Source organism: Micropterus dolomieu, linkage group LG05 (assembly GCF_021292245.1).
Source record: "Micropterus dolomieu isolate WLL.071019.BEF.003 ecotype Adirondacks linkage group LG05, ASM2129224v1, whole genome shotgun sequence".
Taxonomy (NCBI): domain Eukaryota; kingdom Metazoa; phylum Chordata; class Actinopteri; order Centrarchiformes; family Centrarchidae; genus Micropterus; species Micropterus dolomieu.
In genome coordinates this window covers 26,170,243-26,194,784 of record NC_060154.1, presented here as the reverse complement: position 1 = coordinate 26,194,784, position 24,542 = coordinate 26,170,243, and the positions used below count along the sequence as shown (strand labels likewise).

The window sequence follows — 24,542 nt, the reverse complement described above, 5'->3', positions numbered from 1 at the left end:
TACAGGAGTAAAACATATATTTGATTACTTATTCAAAACCCTGTAATAAAAACAATTCTACAGATTAAGAGTCAAATCAAAGGAGTTTGTTTTATTTGAGATTTACTGTTACATATGTAAACATGAATATTCTAAAATTGTTAAGCATTCATTTGTGGGTTTATGTTCTCATGTAAATGCTCTGTGGAAAAAAAAAGCAGATAAACACTGACTATGCTACTAATTTGTGTCTGTAATAAAAGCACAAACTTAATACTTGATTTCATTTAAACAGTTGATAAACATCTTCTGTTATAAATATTACCAAACAAGTAGTCACACATCAGTATTAATATAATACACAGTGCTCCTTCAGCAAAACAATAATCCAAAGAGAGAAATGTATTGTGTGAAATACAGAGTGTGCACAGTCCTTACAGATGCACAATACACAATACGATACGGTCATGTTTGGACAGAGTGTGTTAGTGTGGGAGCCTCAGGCCCCTTTGTTTCAGTCTTCACACACTGTGCACATGATGAATATGAAGTGAGGAAGAATTTACAGAGTCAGAGAAATATTGCTGAGCCACAAAGTCTCTTCAAAGTGCAACATTAAAAAGCTTAGGATTTATTTCTGCCAAGCTATTACATGGCACTTTATCCCAGACAGAAAACGATGTTACAGTGCAGAGCCTCTGCCCCCACTGTGGTTCTATAGTAAGATGTCTCAAAAGCTTGACCCAAGTGGCTCAGTATGTGCAATCAGTTAAAAATACACTAGTACAGTGATTCCCAACCAGGTACATGTGAAAACAGGGGGTTTCAAGGGATGACATGGAAAGACTGTAGAGCAGCTGACACCTGTTGACACATTGACACGTGTTGCGACTGAAAGTGTGTGAAAAGTTAGCAAGGAAGATAGTCTAAACATGTACTTAAGGGTTAATGGATAAACAGTCCAAATAGTTCAAAGTAATGAATAAATGGTTTAAAAATATAGCTGAAATCAATGGATAAACTGTTGAAATGGTTAGTGTAAAAGTCTTGGGGAAATAGCTAAAATAGCTAAATGTAACAAACAGTTGAAATAGCTAGCGAGAAAGTAATGGACAAATGGTGAAAAAGCTAACATAAATGGATAAACAGTTGAAATAGTTAAAAACTAAGAGTAGTAATAAATACATGGATGAAACAGCTAAGAGTAATGGATGAATAAATGGGTGTTTTTCAACCAGCTTCTGCCACTACAAGTGGGAGCAATACAAATGTAAACTCAACTAATCATTGACCGTTCACCTGTATTAAACACACTGTAATAATATACTTTTATATAATCAGTTGTGTTAAATAACATCCAGTTCATGATCAATTCAAACACACATTTGTAACATGATGGGCGGTGTTGATAAAGGGGTACAATTAAGTTCAACTGACGTTACTGGGGACCACTGCACTTGTACACCCAGAATGGCTTTTGTGTTCCTCTAGCTGCTGTAAAAATTACTTTCTAACAATGATTAGGGGGAAAAAATCCTTGCAATTTAGGTTTTACAAGTGAAATCTTTACAGCAGTTAAATTTTATGTAATATTTGGGATGTATTTGTACATTTCTTTAACTGATTAAACAAGTAGAACCACTTGGAAGATGCTTATGTGAAATCTTTAAGTGAGAAAAACAGACTTCCTTGAATCCTGGAGGGAAGTTATCATAGAGAATCACATCCTTCAGGATCTCCATATGTCCTTTTCCATGTCCTTTTTGAAGTTTGCTTGAAGCAGGACAAGTTTCAAGGTTTTACTACTGTATAAATCATCCATAAGGGTGCTTCATGACACTTTTATATTAATAAACATTTAAGTAAATTAGTTTTGATTACATTACTACCAAAAGGGTTGTTGGTATAGTCTGTATAAGGAACAGTTACTGTGTGTGTTCTATTTGAGATGAGTGAGGTGTAACAATAGTTTTAATTGTATAACGTCTTTTTTATAATATATATCTAAATGGTGATCTACACATATTGGGCATGAAAAGTCAGTGCCTAAATGTTAGTGCATGTAATGTCATAAGACAGTAGCTGCAGTGCTTTATTATCTCCTACAGAGGGCGATGTAGGTTCGATTTCTGTTAGTTTATGGCACCATAGTGTCTAAAATGGCTGCATTACAAAAAGACATAAAAACCTAAATACCCTGAAAAAGAACACATAGATTTAAGCTTTATAGATTGTCAGTGCCAACTCAGAAAAACTGCACAACAGCTATATTTTCAAGAACAAGACAGTTTTGACTTGACTTGACAGTTGCACGTTTGAGCGTCTGTGTCCAGTATGACAGAGCACATCCAAAGGCAAGACAGCTTGGAGTTACAATCCTTGGTGAGATGAACACAATGCAAAGTTACTGACATTACTCTTTTCTATTGTAACAACTGATAAAACTTTATTTGTTTAGAATGCCTTAGATGATCTTAAGGAAATACTACGCAGTAAAATGTACTATATTTCTATATCGAATAGAAACAAAAATACTTACACTTAAAATCTACGCTTTATCTATCCATTTATATATATTTAATTTGTAATATATTTACTTTATAATACAAATTATAATCAGAATTACAGAAGTAATAATATAAAGTATATCAAACATGGAAGCTTTAAAAAAAATGAAGACATAAAAAGGCTTTTGGCCTATTCGCAAGCAGTGTTTAAAACTGAAGGTCTGGTATCTGTGTTTTTTATGTGTGTGTGTATTCAGGAGGTGTACTGTTACGCAAGGGACGTGTAGGAGAAACAGAGGGGAAACGGAGGAGTCTGAAGTGGATCTGAGAGCTGTAGGGTGATGAAGATCACAGAGCCGTCTCTTTCAGGTCATTGAGGTTTGGCATACGAGACCTGGAGGGGCGTCCGAAGCCGTGCCCATTCTGGCCTCCCTTGATGCTCATTTGCTCCGGGTAGGGGTTGCCCTCAGGGCGGCCCAGGGCGGACGTGTGCCAGCCAGACTCCAGCTGTCCGGGTAGCGGGTAGGCTGTCTGTCGGCTCTTCAGCTGGGGCGTGCTAACCCCTGAGTGACCCCGGCCTTCTGTGAAACCACCTTGAGAAGAGGCTGGATTAGGCAGCGGCTGGTAGCGCATATCAGACGGTGCGGTCTGGTTGGAGGACGAGGACGAAAGGTGCAGAAGTTTGCGCAGAGACTTCAAGGGCTGACTCTTGAGAGAGACATTAAAGATGGCCAACATATGTAAATCAAACATTTAAAAACAACATAATACTTTCATTTCTTTCTTTGAGACTTACCGGAGAGTGTGAATCGGACAGTTTCTCAGGTGGCCAGTCCTTGTCCCTGTCTCGGTCTCGCTCTTGGTCCCGGTCTCTGCTTTTGTCACGGGTCCTGTGGCGGCTGCTCTGATGACCAGAGGACCTGGAGGACTTCTGGACGACTGTCTCCACCCCTTCACTAGGAACCTTTCACACAGTGGGTGTAGATATTATTTAACCTCTCCAAACTAACAATTTCAAAGTACTGACCACACAATGTAGGTCCACACACTGTAAAGGACAACAAGAAACACACAGAACCTGCTTAGATACAAGGTTTCTTTTCAGTCCTATTAAAACCTCAAAAAGCACTTTTGAAAACATATTACTGTGTTTGGTGTTATCCTTTACATGTGTTCGCTGATCGTTGAAGTTATTTTTGGTAAAAGGCCTTTGCATTGCTTCGTATCAAGTGCAGTGAAGTCATACACATTAAAAAACATGCATCTGGTGCCAGAAACGCTAAGCATTCACTGACCTGAGGAAGAGAAGAGACAACCCCGACAAACGGGGGTTTTTTTTGGTGATATTAGACATTTACACAATCCATGATATCTAAAGCGTTCGTATTTTCAAATGATCTACTCATTATGCAGCAAACACTGTTTTCCACCAACTCCGAGTCTGACTGCCTGATTCCTCCTGGCCAGATTGTGTTTATTTGTGCTCTGTCATCAGCTGTAACCCCCTCTCAGAATCTGAGCAGACTGTCACATATAAATAGAAATGTGAGAGGAAGAAAGAGTCTTAAACACCTGCTGAACCATTACTGCCACTGAGATTGAGCAGTCAGTTTAACGTGTCAAAAAGTGGTTTTGGTTTTTATATTTAGCTTTAGGTTCCTCCTCCTTCCTGATCTGTGCTCTATAATCAAGTCGTGGGGTTAGAGGAGTCAAATCAAATGTCTCTGTGTGATGTTTGTAAGCAGTAAAGCTTCACGTGAGTGTAACCAGTTCATCCTCAGCTCATAACCAGACACATGCTGTTAGGGCTGTGGCTGAAATCAGTGGCGGCTGATTAGAATCAACGGGCCGACCACAAAAAACAACCAGCCAGACCCATTTATCTAACGGGGAAAGACTTGAAAGAATGAGATCCATTCCATCAATTAAATGATCAAATATCATTAACCTGTACATTCAAAACAGACACTTTATTGCCTCATTTCCAATACTGATTAAGAGTTTTACTGACAACGTACCCGCATAGATGGATCTGACTGGTTTATGTTGACAGTTCATTATTACGTGAATGAATCTCGCCATACAAAACAAATTTAAAATGAAACAATAAAGAAGTCCTGATTATCAGTGGTTATGCATGCAATGGGGTTAGTGGGTGAGTAGGATAGTGTAAAACAGCATGTACCATGGGAGAAGACACTACAGGGAGGACTCTCACTGAGGAACTATGCTTTATGTTACTCTTTGGGCTAAACAGAGGGAAAAGACATTTCTTGATGACAGGAGGCCTTCCATCAGGGACTTGCATCTGTAATACAGAGGCACATGACTGGTGGCACAGGGAAACATGATGCACACGACAACAAGAAGAAATGATTTTATATCTCTGTAAAGGTGCTAATAAGGCCAATGCATTAACCATTTGAAAAGCAGAGGAGCAGATACAGTACGCAGACAGACATTTAAGGACATAGGCATGAAATAGTGCATCCAGACATGGCTCACATCCTCTGCAGTGCTTGACATGCAAGTTACCATTTGGGCTTTTTTCTTTTTCTTCTTTATTGCTCTGAAGAAACCCTGCTTCTCCTTTTCTTTGGATGGCTCAGAGGGATTCAACACTACAGTATCTGGGCCAGTCCTGAAAATAAAACAAAGGGTACTGAACATGATGTCCCCACTAAAAACATGAAATATATTTTCAACTACCAGTGTGAAATTTAATCTGCCAGAAATTTGTTTCACGGAGCATTAAACAATGAACAAATGTGTGCTGCCGTCAAGGTAACCTAAGTAAGAGAAGATATTCTTTAGTAAACAACATAAACTTTGTTCTGTTGTGGTTAGAACTATTTACCAGGGGTCGAATGCCGGCTGACGTTTGGAGTGGTTCGTCAAACCTGTGCCATCCCCGGACAGGCCAGAGCCCCGGCTTTGACCCCTGCTATCATGGAAGGAGTTGTCTGGCCGGGGAGAAGGGACTGTTCAACAAACACAACAAATGCTTTCATTCACCCTTTGATGCACAGACACTGGCTTTTCAGTTTGTACCAACTATTTGAATGAAAAATTCCCAAGTGAACAATAAAGAAATTATTAATATTATTTCACTGCATATGTTTTTATGTGTTTATGTTAAAACACGCATGTCAATTTTTAGCTACACTCGCAACCTTAATTCTAAGAATGGCAATGTCAGTTAGTCGGTCCACCACTCCAGAGTGAAATATCCCAATAGACTGTTTGCCATGAAATATGAAATAAAACTAAGCGCCACCATCAGGTCAATGATTTTGTGTGTCCAATACTTTGATTTATGACCAAATAACTGCACAAGTAAAGACATTCCGATCTACGTCAGCTGTACTTACGTTAGAGTTAATTAGCAAATGTTAGCATGCCAACATCTGCTAAACGTCAGCATGTTCATATTGTCATTGTGAACTGTTAAGTCTTGTTATAACAAAATATTTTAAATACACTCAATATTGGTATCAGGATCAAAAATCTAGACATTTGAAAGAGGTTGTAATCACATAAAAATTGTACCCATAGTGACTTTAAGTAGGACCTGATATATGAGCATATATGATTTTAAGATAATTTAATAATTTTTAAGATAATTTTAAATAATTTTGTTAACTGCAGTAAACTGCAGTCAAGTGTCTGATGCTTAAAACTGAATTGACATCTTGATCTCTACAGTGCAGTGAAAGAAAGCAAGACATAGCCAGAGATATCAGTCTGACTAAACCAACCTCTGTAGAAGCTGCCAACCCTCCTAGGCATGGATTCGCTGTAGATGTTACGGTTCTCTTTGGAAGAGCCCCCATCTTCTGTTTGCTGGTCATGATATAAGCCAACCTAAGTCACAACAGAAGACCAAGTCACATAAAAACTAAAGGCCAACTGCTTTGCATGCCTCTCTACCTAAGCTGATATTTTTATTTTGCCAGAAAGAACAGAAAAAAGGGGAGGCGTACAGACTTACAAGCGGTCATTATAATAAAACAACATCTGTAGAGGCTATAAATGGTTTCCAGAATCAAACTAAAATGTGCTCCGATGACAAGCTTGACTGTGCTATCATAAGTAGTCACATTAAAGGGAAGCAAAGCACACAGAGAAAATGAAGAGGCATCTGATGTGCAGTGAGAGAGAGAGAGAGAGAGAGAGAGAGAGAGAGAGAGAGAGAGAGAGAGAGAGAGAGAGACAGAGAGAGAGAGAGAGAGAGAGAGCAGTTCATGACAGCAGCATCCACCCACATCCAGTCTACTGAGAGTGCGGATGTGGGTGGGGAATGGTGGGAGCAGGCAGAATGTCGGACCTCGCTTTTTTGCCGCTGTGTGTGAAAAGATGCGGTGTTGTCCCTTGTGGAGTCCCTTATTGGGGGTCTGCTGTGGGTGACCTCAGTGGGTGCCTGTTCGCTCTGTTAATGGAGACATGATGAAGCATGAAGTGAGCTCAGCATTGCAGCACACACATACAAATACACACACACTATATATACTATATGTGTATATACAGTATATATAAATATACAGGTAACGTGATTCACTGTATATCCTAACAAGAAAGCCATATTAACACTTGCAATGTTCATAGGATGAAGCTGCAGATAGGTTAATTCTGACATTCCTACAAACCTGGGAAACTGACTAACAAGATCTGGCTGAAAACCTAAACACAGATCATGATATTTTCAGACGCCACCAGAATAAATCCTGGCCTCATTGTTGTAGAAAGTGAGATAGAGGCACATCCAACACAACCTGGTGTAGGCATTTGATATGATTAGATCATGTAGGCTTAGGCTTTCCTTAAGGTTTAAGAGGTTTGATGTGAGCTGATGACCGACCCTACTCATGTCTTCTTCTCTGGAGGAGCCCCCAGAGTGGCGAGGCAGCGTGCGGTGCTGCAGCTGCGGAGACAATAGTTGGAGGCTGCTGGCTCTTGTGGGCACGCCCTGTCCCACCGCCAGCCCCTCCTCTGCCCCGTGTGTCCTCTGGTGGTCCCTCCGTACATACATAGAGTGGCGGTGCGGCCGCTGCTGGGAGGAGAAGGGGCTGGTGTATCCCTGACCATAAGACAGAGGGTCGTGTGGGGCTGACAGAGAGTGAGCGTGGCTCCTTTCGACGCCACTTTCCCCAGGATCCAGGGCATCTGGCGACTTGGCCTCCTCTGAGGACTTGTGGCGGGTGGAGGAGCGCCTGTAGGACGAGTCCAGGGTGTTGCTCTCTCTTTCAGAGCGCATGCTTCCTCTGCCAGCTGTGCCAGGTCCTAGTCTGTCCACCCGGCGGGGTGCTGGGCTGCTCGGGGCTGTAAGGTCGAGGCAGCTTGAGGGAAAATAGCGAGATGTGGGCTCATCAGCATAAAGATGCACATCATTTAAGTTCCCCACTGACTTGGCATCGCTAAGTGTGCCATAGCTCTTGGACAAGTTCAGGTAGGCGAACTTGGAGGTGGAGGGCGTGGAGCTGTGGGACTCCATGTAGCTGTGCCGACTGTGTTTCTCCCCCGATTGAAGCGTGTTGGTCTTCCCCTCCACAAAAGAATGGCGGTTCTGCTGTAAGCGAAAGTTGGATTTGAGGTACTTGGCTCCGGGGCCGTCGGACACCTTGGACCCCAGATTCATCTCAAAGTCGCCCTTGCTCTTGGCTTCCCCAGGGCTGAGCAGATGAGGCAGGTTGCTGCTGGCCAGGTCCATGTTGCACGAGGTGGAATGGTTGTAGATCTGCGGCTGGTAGTTCTTGGGATGCAGAGTGGGACTGAGGTTGATTGCTGCAGGCAGGTTGCCATTGAGAAAGCCATCGTTGCTGGGATGGAGGTCTTCGTGCCGGGGCAAGCTTGAGCACTCTCTGCTGCTGGAGCGGTGGCTTCCTGAGCTCTTTCCCCCATGGCTCCTTAGCAGAGAGAAAGGACAAAGTCAACATATTGCAGTCAAACATTAAATTTTATGGTATAAATTTGAGGCTATTGGGTGTGAAAATCTAGTAGTTATTTGGCTTGAATCATACCAGTGTAATCATTTTCTGTATGTAGATATCAATGGCCACCTAGTGGTCATGTGTGGTGTTCCACAGGGATCAATCATATGACACTACCTTTCTTAATATAATGTAAACAATTTTAGTTGATTTTAAGCTCTTTCTATATGCTGACGATTCAGCTTTGTTAGTGAGTTCAAAATGTGTCTTTAAATGAGAAGCATTTTTAGTTAAATAATGTCAAAATAAAGTACATGGCAAGTGGACAACAGACTCTTAAATAGTAAACTTGCTCAAACCAGTGTATCTGGCAATTCTATGGTATAAATGGAAACAAAAAGTTTCTTAATGTTAGTTAAGTAAGTTAAGTTAGTTGCAAGAAAATGTAATGTATATATGATATAATCAAGAACTGTCATTTCTATTACCATAGTCTTCCTAAGCAACAACAGGCTCACTTATATATTGAACAAAATAAGATGATACATTATATCCTTAATTACAATAAACAACCCATTTATGTATAGGACATCTTAAATTACTAAAACGGTTACATTGCTAACAGGGTTCAGTATCTAGCCGCAGGTCATGTCTATAGATGTGGTGAAGCACCAGGCTATTTAAGCGTATTAGAGAGCAGAATAGGTGTCACCTTAGGTATAGTCAAAATTCACACAGATAAGGCTCTTTTGGATCCAAATCATTCCGATGTGTCGGAGTTAAAATGTGGAACAGCTTATCATTAAATACAGGTGTCAAAAACATTTAATTAAAAGGAAAGATTAGAGATAGGTTAATGTATTTTGTATTGTAGTAAAAATGTACTATTTCTACAATGAGCAACAGGAATATCTATTGTAATTAGCGGTGATGTAGAAGGGAACGGCAGGTCAGGACCTCTATGGAAATAAGATATCACAACCTTTAGTGTTTTATCCTGTGCGATGCTTTTGGAACTTGTAACACCTTGTTTGTTTTATATGCTGTTTCTAGATGGATTGTGCTTTTTGTGTGTTTGTTGTTTGTTTTTCTGGTAAATAAAAGTGTTATTTGCAGGATGTTTTATTACAGAATAAAACCAAACCAAACACAAAATGTCCTATCCTCTAACAAATGGCAATATGTTCTGCAGAAATGTCCTTACACAGTGACTTTAGCAGATAATGGTCCTCAGGGGGCTATTGACTGAACACAACTGGTCACATTTGCATAAAAAAACACATTAATTCATGTATCTGAACAACAGGGAGACACTGACAAGCTTAAACTAGCTATAGTGCTCACTGCTGACCTGCTGGGGGTGGTGTTGTCTCCATGGTGAGGTTTTCTCTTGGAGGAGCGTACAGGTGTAGGTGTGGGTGGGCCGGGCCGCTCCACCAGCCGCAGGGTCTGGAAGGCGTGGTGGTTTAAGCTCTGCTCTGTGAGAAAGCGTTCCGTCGGGTTCAGCAATAGCAGATTCTAACACACAAACACACAGAGGGAGCCCATGAGCCCTCGATACACCCCGAACATCCAGCAAACTAAAACAATCATGCTATTATGAGTCATCACCATTATCATAAAAGTCAGGCTGCTGCTACGTTTAATTGTGTCCTACAGTCAAACAATGATGTGAAATATGATTTGTGACATTTTTCTTATTCAAATAAATATCAAAAATAATGTGTCTCCTGTATGAATGCACTCAAAATAAAACCTGTGAACAGATCATTTGTATACTCTTTATATAACATAACATTTATAGAGGCAGCTACTTTTCTCATTTTCTCAGAACAAAAACAGAACGAATAAGACAGACAATCACTCTTTGCATTAGCAAATATATTTTGTTAAATGAATATCTAAACTCAACTCAAGAAAGCCTGATTAGTAATAAGAGAGATGCATGTCCTTGCTGATGTCAGTCCTGATATGACATTATGTTAGCAGTGAGTCATTATCTGCTGGGAAAAGCGCAAGTGCACAAGCACACAAGCACATCCCACATTCTTGACATGGAGCTCCTGTTTACAGTGTAGACACAGCAATAACAGCAGTGCTGGAATCAGGATATGAGCTGAGAGATGCTGAAGCAGTGAAGAGGCATCATGCAGTCACGACGTAAACATGACGATAATGATGCAATTATCAGATGTCTAGTTTGTGAAAATTGGAGTTTTCATGATTACAGAGTATCTTTTCATTATAGCTTGTTAGCAGGAATGAACTGAAACAAGACAAAAAGTGGAAATAAAAACATCTCAGCAGCAGAGCAGCTATGCCAGTGATCCCTACCTTTAACAGGTCCAGCAGGGCTCCGCCGATAATTCCCAGATATCTTCGCTCCAAGGTTTGGGGGTGATTCACAGCAGGGAACTAAAACAAGAGACAGTGGATTACAAAAATGTAGCCACAACAAATGTCCAAGTGATAAATGATCCAATAATCACTGTAACTGTCTCAAGGACATGTTTATTTTGTATATTTGTATGTGTAAATTCATCAAAAGTTGAGTTCATTCAGCCATTTAAAAATAGGAAATAAATGTGAAGTAAGATGTTAAAAAGGGTAACATTCCCAAAAAATGTGTCTTAAAATGTGTAATTTTAAATAATGTTAAAGAATGTTGTGCTTGTATGTAAAGTTTATTTCAACTAAGAGAATAATGGGAAATGGGTCACACGACCAGAGTAAAGATAAGGGCATTACCATGGCATTATGGGTAAGAGACAATGTGGATGCAGAGCAGAACATGCAGAGGAACAACATACAGCCCCAAAATAACTGTATTCTACAATTGGTTCAAGAGGCGCACATGGCAATTGCCTTTCATTTGTTTATTTTTGTGTATGGTACTTGTTGGTCTGCTTTACATGGACAACACTTTTTGTTTGGTAATATATGATTTCATTGCATTTCGCTTGTGCTAACGTGTTTGGGTCCTTAAAATGAATGTGAGATGAATGTTTTAAGCTTTTTGTCTTTTCTTTTCCTGTAGTTTTCACGGGGTCTGCCGAGGAAGTAGAGAGTGAGATAAAATAAACCTTCAAAAGACATCTGTATGATGTGTGGCCATTATTTCTTGGGACCAGTGTAGCAACTTTGTAAAAAGACCAGCAATCTAAGCTACCTATACTTTGTGTGTAGAGTCGAGGAGTATGTGTAATGAACTAGTTTTCATTGCACATGCTCAGCTTTAATATTAGTAAGACAAAGGGGCTAGTTGACCTTCAAAGGGGAAGGGAGAGAAGGAGCATTGCCAGTTATCAACAAAAATCAGCAGGTTGAAGTAGTTTCCTAATATAAATATCTGGAGGTTCATATTTATATAAAATTGAACTGTTTGGTGCTATGCTTAAGAAGGCGCAGTCCAGGTTCTGCACTCAAGTCCTTCGAGGTCAGTAGGAATATTTGAAATGTTTGTTCTACGCTCTATATTTTGGGGTAAACAGCATTAATGTCAATCACAGGAACATGGTCAACAAGTTTATTAAAAAGGCTTATTCTATAATTGCTTTAATTCCTGAAACTTATTATTTTTTATTTGGATCACCATTTGTGTCCCCACATCGGTCGCTAGTCTTCCTAGGGTCCACACTTCTGCTTCCTTAGAAAAGGTTTTTAGGAGGGAAAAAACAGCTTGAAGGTCACTCACAAGAGCACTGTTGCATGTGCTTTCTTCCACATTCAGTCTTCCCATGTCAGCCTTTCATTTTGACAGAATATTTCTTCTGACTATTGTGAATCTGCTGCCAAAAAACGTCCAGAAGCTGTTCTTTTTACATCACACATTTCCAAGTGTTGCAGAAAGCACACCGTAGGTGGCTAACGTGATAAAACAACCATCAAACATCCTGTGTTCACTCAGAAGTGTTGTGTGGTTTCTTGCTGGTCTGATGCACTCACATTTGAATAAAAACAGTTTGTATTGTTCCTTCAAACACCATTCTCCTTCGTCATGGTCCTCTCTGCTGTTATTAAGATCATTTGACCGTGAGAGAGGGGCTTAAACATAAACGTCCACTGATCAGTGAAGTTTGCTAACAGGGTCACGCTCTCTACTCATTTAAATGACAGCAGGCATAGAAAGGTTGTGGAGAATAATTTTTTTTTTTCCTTAAGCGGAGTTCTAACAACAGCAACTTACATATTTATGAGCTGGAATTTAGACAAGAATTCAGGATCCATACCGCCAAATGCTCCTTCACCCATTAACCAATTTTTGCAGTTTGCTAACTAATAATTATATCCCGAGCCGTGGGCAGACAGGGGAAGGGAAGGACGACCCAGGTCTGTTGTACCACCAGCCTGCCACAGAAGAGTTATCACAGCCTTCCTTCACAGAGCTTACAGGATGCAGGATACATGATACACGATGAGTCATTGTGATCCAATCAGTCACGGCACAGCAAACTCAGCCAGGATAAGAAGACCGAGAAAAAAAAAGCAAGCAAAGAGTGCAGAGACATTGCAGGGAGAGAAAATAAATAAGGGAAGGAGAAAAAGAGGTGGAGGCTGAAAGAGACAGCTAAGGAGAGAGAAGATCAAGACGAAAGCGATGGAAGAAAAGAAAATGAGCGGTAATAAGAGCAACGTGGAGGGGATGGGTCGGCAGAGTGACCCGCAGTGAGGGTTGGGGTAAAGTGTGTTACCCGTAGCCCATGAAAGCGGGGGTTGTTATAGAACAGCTTCATCTGTTCCGGTGGCAGGGGTCCCAACACTTTCTGGATGGTAAAGAGCTGGTCAATCTCACTCTCTCCCGGGAACAGAGGCTGCCCGTCACTCAGCTCTCCTAAGATGCAGCCCACTGACCACATGTCCACTGCCTTCCCGTAAGGAGCCCTGGGACCAGAGATTTAAGGGGCTGGTGATTAAGGCCAGGCATAAGAATAGCTACTAAAAGGATATGTCAGTGTAGTGACTGAGTTCCTGGACAAGGCTAAAAAAGACGTACCCGAGCAGGAGCTCTGGAGAGCGGTACCATCTAGTGGCCACATACTCGGTGTAATTGGCATCAGTCCCCTCAGAGAGATTACGTGCAAAGCCTGGCAAGAGAAGACAGAGGAAGCAATATAGTATAATGAGGAGGCTTTTGATATCCTCTACATGCTGAGACACCTAAAAAGGACAGCCAGGGACCTCTCTGGACGCTCATTATGATTCAGAGGTCTGTTATAAAGTAGTTGAGATATGGAGAAGCTGCACTGTATTGATGAGCCCTCTTGTGACATCGCACTGGTAAAAGTAGTCATATTAATTTCTGGATGTTGTTCAACACATATCCAGTCATAGCGATTTTAACTACTAAATTTTGGGTACAAATCTGAATTCATTTTCATAGACCTGAAGAGTAGATGTACAAATACAGCAAACTGTCTATAATCTAATAGTTTGACAGAAGTAGTTTGGTATTTGGGGAAATATAATTATTTGGAGTTACATGAGAGGATCGATACCACTCCCATTTATGTACGTTACGGCCAGACACTACTGGCAAACCATAATTTTTTCATGCACTGGTCAACTCTGAAATGTTTTGACTCGCGAAAAGAAAATGTCCAAAATACACATTAAGGTGTTTATTTAACTAAACATTGTCTATATACGTTTGTAGATTTCTCCTAAATTCACCAAAAGTGAATGTGTGTGTAAGAGTATGTGTCAGACTGTGTTACTATGGTTCTGTTCAGCTGAAGGCCCTACATGCTGTGTAATTGAGTCAGTGAGTTTTAGATGTTCCACATTCTTGTTGCCAGAGATTTGATCAGACATTGTGTCTATAAATAGTGGCTTTCAATAAAAATATAATTTTACAATACATATATTTAAAGGCTGTTCCTCAAAATGATTTTTTTCCCCTCATTCTCTGATCCAGAAATCTCCACCTCATACACCCTTACATACACCAAACTTTCCAGTTTTATTCCTCTGTATTCTGAAGTTTTTTACAAAGGGGTTTGTTCATACATTATTCATAGCCCTTATAAAACATTTTATTCATAAAAAACATGGCAAAAATGTGTTTTTTTTTTAATTGTTGTTGACAGTATTTGCTGATTTATGAAGTCATAAAAAGTTCCCTCTGTAAACCATTTGACTCTAATATGTCAACAACAATTCTGAAGTTTATCCAATGTACAGATTTTTGTTCTGGAAAAACATTAACAAAGAAATTAAATTAAAAAAGAAAACTTGCTAGACAAAAAAAAAAATTGTCTTAATGTAAGTAACCAGCTGGGGAAGGTTTGTGGTGATATTAATTAGTTAAAATGTTTACCCTATTTACCTGTAGTGTCTTGCCTTAAGTATGAAGTTACAGCCAGGAGACTGATGGGAAAGGAAACAATGGGTAACAGCTAGCTTGGGTATGTCCAGTAGCTCACTATTAACACATTATATCTTGTTTGTTCTACCCATAGGGAAAAAAAGGAAATCGCTATGCCAGGCCAAGAAACAGAGCCACAACTTGTCGTTTTTATATTTCAGTTTTGTATAAATTAAAGAAACAAGATAAAACGTATTATTTAGAGAGCTTTAGTAGGTAAGCAAATGTTTTACCTTTGGATAGAGCCAACCTAGCCGTTTCCCTGTTTCCAGTCTTTGTGCTAAGCTAAACTAACTGGCTGTAGTGTTGTATTTAACACTAATATATGACAGCGGTATCATTTTCATCTAACTATATGTTTAACATATATCCTCTCATGCAGATTAACTATTTGGGTAAAAATCTCAATTCCTTTTCATAATTTCGGGAACCAAGCTTATTTGCTGTCTTGCTGAGATTTAAATGAGAACATCAATACTACTCACATGTCTGTACACTAAATATGAAGCTGGAGCCAGAAGTGGGTTAACTTAGCCTAGCATTAAGACTGGAAACACGAGGAAACAGCTTGCCTGGCTCTGTTCAAAGTACCAGCACCTCTAAAGAGCACTAATTAACAAGTCATTTCTTGAGTTAATTTATTAAGCTTTAGAGGTGCTGGTAGGTGGACTTTTGAGACAGGCTGGCTGTTTCCTCATATTTAAGCGTTATGCTAAGCTTAGCTTGCCACCTCCTTTGCTTCACATTTAGCGTATAGAAATGAGTGTGGGATCAATCCTTTTATTTGCAAGAAAGCAAAAAAGCGTACTTCCCAAAAAGTCAAACTATTCCAAGGAAATAACATAACCCAGACTTAAAAGGCAAAGCTGAACCTGTCCAGGAACATTTTCTTTCCCTTTACCATTTCTGCATTAATAACTGCTTGATGGAGAGCAAACAGTTGCTCATCTGAAATACACTGATGCAATTGCTTGACATAGCTGTTGGCATGAGCTTTTCAATTCCAGTTTGGGTATTTCTCAAACTCCAAAATCAAAACAACACACAAAGAAATTAAATGTGCAGAAAGACAAATGTAAACCTTCACAGAAGAGTATGTTTGGCCTCTGTCTGTTCTCTCAATGCCTTTGGCTGACACAGAGCAAACAGCAGGGCTTCAGTCTCTCACTCCAGATTGCCTACATGATGTTGGCTACGCCATGTTTTCCGTTTCCCCCGTTTTGTTGTGGCGCTACCAGATTGAATCAAAGAGTGATTAGCCTCTTGTTTTCCAACACTTTTCATTAATTACGATGAAGGAAGAATGCACAGCGGCAGCCTGAGAGCCAGGAGAGAGGGCTGCACACAAAGATGCCTGGTACCCTCCTGAAGCAGTGGCTTCAGCCAAATATAGTCTATGTTGAAAATACTCCTTTTATATCACAGCTTTGACTGTTTGGCCTTCCTTACAGCTCTTACAGGGTGAGCATTTGATAGAGGTGCTCACCGAAGTCACATAACTTGAGGACGTCTTCGGCGCTGATGAGAAGGTTTTCTGGCTTTATGTCTGAGGAGGAAGAACACAGATGGGGAGGAAGACAACACATAAGCTGGCGAGGGGCATCGGCGTTACAACGTCACGACCATCATTCCTGCCAACACATGTTCATCTGTCTCACTGAAAGGGTGAAATTCTTTTAAATTTATAGTATCTTTGCAAGAGGCAGCAAACTAAGGAGCCAAGAAATCAAATTCTGTCAGTGAAAATTCACAGATTGTAAAGACGAACTATAACTTATACATCATATCCCTCAGTAGCAGTGTCATATCTGTGCCTGGGTATACCACGGGCCATTTGGATGCCTGCTCTGTTGCATTCAGTGTGCCAAAAGCTCACATGGGCCATCTGGCTTCCTGCTCAGCTGCTACTGATTAGCCCAAAAGCTCACATCTTGATAACAATAGAGGGGTTGGTTACAATACATCAGAAAACCTAATGACTGTTTCATCAGAGAAGAATAGTCAGACGTATACATTTATACTATTTTACGCTGGAAATGTACAGTATTGGTTCTAACTGTTTCTTAAAATCAAAGCACAGATGGTGTCCAGTGATGGTGCAGTGTTTAATGCTGTGCTCTGTGGACTTGTAGGAGCCTCTTCCAGGTTAGGATCAAATATGGACGGAAAGTCTCTTCTTTGACACTGTCTCTCTCTCTCAGTGTTTTTATTATGTATCCAAATAAAGTACAGAAAAAAGTAAGAAAAAAGAGATTTTACCCCGGTGAACTATGTCATGCTTATGGCACCAGTGAATTGCTCTGATTAACTGGTAGATGTAGCTGCGCGCTTTCTCAGTCGGCACACCATTGGGTAACTCCTCAAGCAGCTCAAGCATGTTCTAAAACGAGAATAAAACACGACCAAAAAAATCAAGATGATCACCACGCTAGGTGACAGTAACATTAAAAAGTCAGTGTAGACCTCATAAAGGAACAATCTGAAAAAGAATCTCACCTTCTCCACATACTCAAAGACAAGATAGAGCTTTCCTCTTCTGCGGAAGGCCTCTTTCAACTCCACAATATTCTCCTGCTTGAGGGTGCGGAGCATCTTGAGCTCCCGCAGTGTTGTTTCTTTAACCTCCTCATTTTCTGCAGAGAGGTGAGACAAAGGGGAAATCTGGATCACGCTGGGCTTACATGTAGTGATGAGGATGGGATGCCTCCCAACAGAAAAGATGATGAATTGTTTGACAATAAAAATGATGATGGATTTGTTGTCCTCTTACCTTCACTGTCCTTGAACTTCTTAATGGCCACAATTTCATTGGTGTCCTGCAACAAAAAATACAGAGCAACTAGTGAGAAATCAATGCTACTGTTTATTGCTGCTGTCAATTCATTATGACAGTGGCAGGGCTCTACAGGGCGACCAATTTAATCCCACATGCCCCTAAAAATAGATTTTAGAAATTATTTACGAGCAGTGTGCGGGTAAAGATTGTGGCTGGTGGATCAGCTCATTATACTTAACTTTTTCACATTTTTCACATTAAACATTTTTCACTGCGCTCCAAATTTTTATTTCTCTTTTTGGGAGCGCATGTGCCCCTTGGGAAAAAGGTTAGCGTAGAGCCCTGAGTGGGAAAACACAACAGCAGAGATGAAAACACCTATAATAGTATTGTTATTGCTGCTTTTACTGCTGCCACCACTAGTGAAAAGGGGTCAGTACACCCACAAGGGGTCATATCACACATCTAATGATTATTGGGAAAAAGGAATTGTGTTATCTTACATACTTTTCTCTAATCTTTGACTTTTTTTCTTGTAAACTGGCCTTTTTCCCCCCAAATGAACCTGTCTGATGTAGAGCCGAACGATTTGTTGATTAGTCAATTAATCGATAAGTTGATTGAAAATTAATTCGCAGATACTTTGATAATCCATTAATCAGGGGGTAATTTTTCAAGCAAAAATGCCAAATTTAAGAATTTACTGCTTTTCTTACATTTCGCCAAAACATGATATGTGAAGAGTCAACTTGGAGTCTGGGAATCTGGGATGGACATTTTACACAGTTTTCCATTGTTTTATGGAACAATCAATTGACGAAATTATAAATCGGTAATATCAAAAATTGTCAGTTGCAGCACTAGTCTGATGAACAAATCCCATCACATGTCCATGAAAGGGGTCGTAAGAAGACTCAGCTTCGTACTAAGGGGTCACAAGCATAATCAAATTCTGTACCACTATTCTGGCTGGACAGTTGCTCAAATGAAAAGCAAAAGGACTGGCACACCTGGAAAAGCTTATGAAACAATCCTGCAAAAACAATCTCTGTCACATGTTTACAGGCATGAGTGACATGTAATAATCATACATATGGAGCAAACAAAGAAACTCAGAGCTAATCACCACTGAGTCACTCAGTCGCTCCATGAAGTTCTCTGCGAGAGACGCCCCACCACTAGCCCCGTTTTTCGACATGTCCTAGTTAGGCCTGGTATTTCTGCCTATGGCTCAGAGCTGTGCTCCAGTTTCCTCCCCCCCACACCCAGAAAGCCAAAGGCAGCATCGCGCCACTCCAACATGGATCACTGTGAACAGTGAGCCCTCCTCCCAGCACGGAGAAATGCAAGATGACTCACAGCGGGGTCAACTTCATGAGCATCACTGTACTGTGCACATGCAAGGTAGCCTGAGTGAAGGGAGATGATGCGCTGCAGGGTGTCCATAAATAACCTGTTATACTGTATGTTTAAATGTTGGTCACTTGTAGAGGAAATAAAATCAGATCACTAGCTACATTTCTATCCAGGATCAAACATTTTAGGCTTTAATTGTATACTTTACATCTCAGTCTTTACTCACGTAAGTCCGCTCTGCTGCCTGGCAACCTCACAGTGATGACAAGACTCCAGGAAGTCACTGCACATGGCCAAGAAATAGTTCCACCATGTAACTCCACATAAAACTACAACTTGTCCTTTTTACATCAATGTTGCACGGATTAAACAAACAGATATGATGTGTTAATTTGTGGGCTTTAGAGGTGCTGGAAGGCTGTTTTCTAGTCTTTGTGGTAAGCTAAGCTAAGCTAACCACCTGCTTGCTAGGGCTTTAGAGTGGTTAAGTCTAATATTCATCATTTATAAATGATTACATTTATACAAGTGGCTATGAACAGAGCGATATAGCAACTGTTTCCGGTAAAAAAAAAAAAAATAAGGATCTTACTCTACTTCTGTAGGGATCCTTACCATAATGACACTTAAAATAACAATCTGAGCCTGTCAGCGGCACAACTGCCTGCAAGGAGCAGTCCTGTTTCGCTGCTGTACAGTGCAGCACGCTTACTCAATACTGGACCAATTTCCAACAATTTGTTGTTGCAAAAATGTGTTTCTGCTCTCTGAACTGGACACAACAGCATGCCGGTAAACACACACTTATCATGGCAGAAGGTGGAGAAAGCAATGATTTTTTAGACAAAGAAAGAAGGTGCAGCACTGTTTCACAAGACCAATGCCAGTGGTTTTAATTTGATCATAAGAGTTGTGAAGGGCATAAAGCTCACTTTCACTAAATACAAACAAACTACGCAACTAGTGACTTCACAATTTCAGAGACCCAAGTTAACCTGTGACAGTTTCTTGCTCCAATTCACAGCACATCAGTCAGTCCAGGTTATTTCTGCTTCAAGTACAAACCACAGAAAGCCCTGCAGTCAGAATGAAAACATACAGTATAAAACCAATAATACCACACTTGTGTTCCCACTAATCTCTCATTTGTTCAAATAAGTTTCATTATGTGTGCATGTTCATGTTGGAGGGATCAGTGCAGCACACCAGCTGCTCTCAATGTTTTAGTGTAACTTTTTATCTTAAGCTCTTCAGGAATTCCCATGTGGCAATGGACTGTGAGGCTCATTTGTGTGGGAGAGAAACCAAGCTGGGTAATTATTATTTACTATGAACATGCCGTCCCTCTCCCATGACCTGAAAGGCACAGATTAAGCACCTGGGTCAAACAAGACCACCTGTTCGATACCTCCTAAAGTCACAAGAATTTATATCCAAAACACTAAGGCACAGAGTGTAAGTTTATCAACTAAATTAATCCTACAGTAAACTGATTAAATAAAGAATAAAACAGATTTTAAAAAATCTATGACTTGTAAAGTTACGTGTAACTGAAATGAAAAATGATTAGTTAGTTGAAAAATATTATGTTACAAACTAGTGCAACCCATTTAAACAGTTATTCAGCAGCAGATGATCTCTGAGGGCTGACTCATTCATTTTGTTGCACTTCTGGCCACACCCAAGTCAGTTATGCCACTGCAGGTGTTTTGACTTTGAAAACATCTGAGAGAACATCTGCTGTGACGTCGATTAAGTCGTGATTCAATCCTCAAAGCGGAGACACTGATAAAACAGTTTTATAATTATGTAAATATCATCAACTGGATATGAGAAAATGTATTTACTTAATTACTAAATTATTCATTGATCATAATCTTCATTAAAGCAGTGACTTCATGTGTTTAGTCAGTGGACGAGGCAGTCAAGTGGGTGCTGTGTTACATTCCTTCAGGCATCATGCATCATTCTGTCGTATTTTTCATCCAGTTTGAAGTGCATGCTGCCAAATTACAACACTAAACCCAGCATTAAGGGCATCAATTTTGTGTCAAAGACTTGCTTCTGCACAGGGCATAACATGATCAAATTAATAACGCCAAGATCCCATGTTACGTCTCTATTTACGCTGTCCAAATAAGTAGATCAAACATGAACCGCTTGGCTGTGACATTTGTTAATAACAGCCTGGTGGATCTCTGGGATGATGAACGCTTAGAGGGCAAAGCCAACAAAAAGCTCAGTTGGTAGCGGACTACAAATTTGTTTCTCTTAAAACTCAAGCCTTTCCTTAGTAGATATACTCAGCACTTTCTGTTTGGGCCCTCTGAGCATCTCTCAACAGCAGGTCGATGAACCAGAACTTCAGGTTATGCAGAGGACTGCAGGTGATGTTCGGCGCCGGAGCAGCAAAAACACCCCGCATGTCACTGGAGACAATCCCCATGGACTTTAAACTCTGAGTGGAGTAAGCAGCAATTTCATATACTAGAAAAGGGAAAATTTACAAATAAATCAGCGGCTAGTGACCTCGCATGTTTTGTGATAACATGCTGTCTGTGTAGAAATTGATGCTTTACGTGTATTTTGTGAGGATATGAATGTTTATCGCTGTGAAATGTGCCCTTTGGTTCATATTTATGGTTCATATGTGCTGGTATTACAAACTAAAGTGAGCTTCTTACTAACAGGTAAATGCAAAGCCACATCACAAAGAGGCACAAAGAGATTAGGAATGGCCAACGGGCCTGCTGCAGTATCCCATCTGCTGCCAACAAAGCCAAGAGCTGTGCATTTCTTCATCCATTCATGCTAGCTTTTACACAACATAATCGCAATCCGCAGGCGGCACAGTGGTACAGTGGTTAACACCTCTGCGTCACCTCACAGCAAAAAGGTCGTGGGTTCGAACCTCGGTTGCCCCGGCCTTTCTGTGTGGAGTTTGCATGTTCTCCCCGTGTCCGCATGGGTGTCTGCATGTGACTTGTTGTTTGTCTATGTGTGGCCCTGCCCTGTCCAGGGTGTACCCCCCCTTTCGCCCGATGTCAACTGGGATTGGCTCCAGCAAGGATGTACGCAGGATAAGCAATTGACGATGGATGGATGGAATCGCAATCATCAGTCCTGACTGCAGGGTTATTTACAGTAACATGGAGTTGTGCTGTTTGATTATAGAGTGGGCTGGTGCCTCGACAAGTGGCAACACTGGCAAAAATCAGCCAGGGATGGACAATGACTGGGGTGAAAACAAAAGCCACAGAGAAACTCTGAATGAATATCAAACTGCATGTTAGACGAGTAAACTGAAGGCTGGGTGCAGCATCACACCGGGTACGTCAACAGGTAAGCTGGGCCTGACAGTGTGCGTTTGCCAATGCTTTAGCGTTAGCCTTGAAATAGCCTTTCTCTATCAGGGGACAGTGACAACTTTAACATTCAGACAGGAAGCGTGTGTCCCCTCTATATCCCTCCGTCTCTCTCTCTCTCTCTCTCTCTGGCTCCTGATAGGACCACATAGACAAGTGCTCCACTCAAGGTGACCCATTTAACGTTAAAAGTCCTTTTTTTCCCTTTCCTGTCCCAGTTTCTGTTCACTGGGTGCAAAAATAACTGTTCCCTTCAAAGGGGGCGGATAGACCCCCCCCTCTCCCCCCCACACACACACTAAATAAATCTAGATGTTAATGACAGCCACTCAGCTTATTTAGGAGGACTAAAATTTAAGCCTTCTGCATCAATTCTGTTATCTGCGGCCAAAAGTGGTTACGCAACTAAAAACTGAAGCTGAAGCAATGTTGAAATAAAAGATCATTTAAAAAAGGAACATTTATAATCAAGATAGGACAAACAACAGATGACTGCAGAGCGGTGGTGACTCAACTCTTAAAACAGTGATGGGCTTAATAGATCTAGTCAATACACTAATTACTCATTTTGGAGCATTGTAAGGTATCTCCATTTAACAACTCAAAGTCACAGGTAAAAGCATGACTAATTAGCATGTTGTCAGAAATGCTAAAAACTAGTCTCTGTTCTAACCTGTGGCCTGTACTATGAAGGGAGTTCAACCTATAGGGTTATCAAGCTAACTCAGGGCTGAAAAACTCTGACCTAACCTGAGTTAAACGGTACTACAACGGTGAATAAGATGTTGGTTAGTTGAGTCGGTGTTAACTAAATTGGAGTTGTGCATGTTCGCATAAATGAGGCGGGTTCGGCCGAGTTTTTTCGGTGCATGCTCCGTAGTTTCCCCAGAAGAGTGCACGTTGATTTTGTCAGGATATGAAGAGTTTAAAGACATGTCGGCCAAATCTACCACTAAATTTGTAATTATCTTCACAGTGTTCTTATTGTAGACTAATTCTACATTATGTATTTCATGGATCTTCTTTTATATATATCATTATACCTATATCATAATATCATTAAGATGTAAAAGTACAACTGCACATTATGTCCATTGTAATAAAAGAATTGGAGCCAGGGGAGAGGGGGAAAGAATTTCCAAGATTAATGTGGTAGATTTATGAGAAAGTAATAATCACAAATCTACAAGTTAAAAACATGATTATTCTCCGACATTGGAATCATCCATTTTTGAGAGAACTTTTTTATTTTTTTTTTTCAAGGAAACAATCACTTCACTTTGCAAGGCTGCAACATCACATACACACACACACCTCTGCCGTGTATTATCCATGCAATGGAAAACTATATTAGACTTCGCAATCAGATTTAGCAGTGAGGAAATAGGTGAGTTTAGCCCACAATCACTATATTATCATGCACCTTAGAGACTTTGCCGTAGATTGGGCGTATTCAGAAGAAAACACAAGAGTGATTTTGCGTTTTTGTGACTTTAATTTCAGGGAATTTCCGATTTTTGTTCTTGTAAATTTGCCTCTTTCAACTAGGATTTTTTTTTCTCGGTTTATTAACCACCACCTTGGCTTCGTATTTTTTGGACACATAAAATAGTCAAATATGTGAATACACTTAGGGGAATTCAATTATATCCTACAGATGGGCTACATCTCATAAACTGTCCCGTTAATTAATTAAGATCTCTCTAAAATTACAGAGGCCTCAAGGCTTGCTATATGAACGTGAAGCTGATGTGTTAAGAATAACTTCATTTCAGCTGCAACCGCAGTGGAACGAATCAGGATCAAATCTACACATATTTTATCAAGTGGTGTGTATTGATATCCTACTTCTCATCATTGAGAAGTACAGATTTGGTGTGTAGTTCACATATACAGGGTAACCTCGAGTTGACCACGAACAAAACCTGCTCGGAGCAGGTTAGAGATGCAGCACCTATCCACCTTTCGTAGTACTTGTTATTCGAGAAGTTAGACCCGACGTCACGAAGTTACTCCTGAAGTTACCTGGATAAGCCAGTTACCTCGCTTCATAGTACAGGCCACTGGGGCTCAAAACGTTAAGCACCGGTTTGCAACGTTTTTGGATTGAACTTCATGTTTCCTTGCAACGTTGTGCAACGTTCCGCAACGAGCTTCGCGTTATGTTTGGTGGGTGTGTCACAGGTGTTACCCATTTAGCTACAAAAAGTTTGTAAACACAACAGTGTTAAAAATGCAGGAAAATGCAGGGTGCCACCGTTTCCATTA

The 24,542-nt window shown here is 40.5% G+C and overlaps 2 protein-coding genes across 6 annotated transcripts in view; both read right to left on the bottom strand.

The window, feature by feature from the left end:
* Nucleotides 1-24,542, bottom strand: part of LOC123971410 (cytoplasmic FMR1-interacting protein 1 homolog) — a 1,205,200-nt gene that overhangs the window by 223,458 nt on the left and 957,200 nt on the right. The gene's annotated exons all lie outside the window — the stretch shown is intronic.
* LOC123971412 (cyclin-dependent kinase-like 5) overlaps nt 65-24,542 on the bottom strand; it is a 42,049-nt gene continuing 17,571 nt past the window's right edge. For 2 of the 5 annotated variants that reach the window (XM_046050215.1, XM_046050213.1), the window contains 16 exons: nt 17,548-17,593; nt 17,274-17,410; nt 17,037-17,157; nt 16,264-16,323; nt 13,407-13,497; nt 13,105-13,294; nt 10,748-10,828; nt 9,765-9,931; nt 7,345-8,389; nt 6,814-6,915; nt 6,245-6,350; nt 5,344-5,467; nt 5,022-5,127; nt 4,672-4,794; nt 3,283-3,450; nt 65-3,194 (listed from right to left, as the gene is read on the bottom strand). In XM_046050215.1, coding sequence (XP_045906171.1) covers nt 2,835-3,194; nt 3,283-3,450; nt 4,672-4,794; nt 5,022-5,127; nt 5,344-5,467; nt 6,245-6,350; nt 6,814-6,915; nt 7,345-8,389; nt 9,765-9,931; nt 10,748-10,828; nt 13,105-13,294; nt 13,407-13,497; nt 16,264-16,323; nt 17,037-17,157; nt 17,274-17,410; nt 17,548-17,593 — 3,027 coding nt within the window. In that variant the 3' untranslated portion in view covers nt 65-2,834. Of the gene's footprint in view, nt 3,195-3,282; nt 3,451-4,671; nt 4,795-5,021; nt 5,128-5,343; nt 5,468-6,244; nt 6,351-6,813; nt 6,916-7,344; nt 8,390-9,764; nt 9,932-10,747; nt 10,829-12,005; nt 13,049-13,104; nt 13,295-13,406; nt 13,498-16,263; nt 16,324-17,036; nt 17,158-17,273; nt 17,411-17,547; nt 17,594-24,542 lie in introns of those variants that run through there. The other 3 variants (XM_046050216.1, XM_046050217.1, XM_046050218.1) reach the window with 3 other exon arrangements.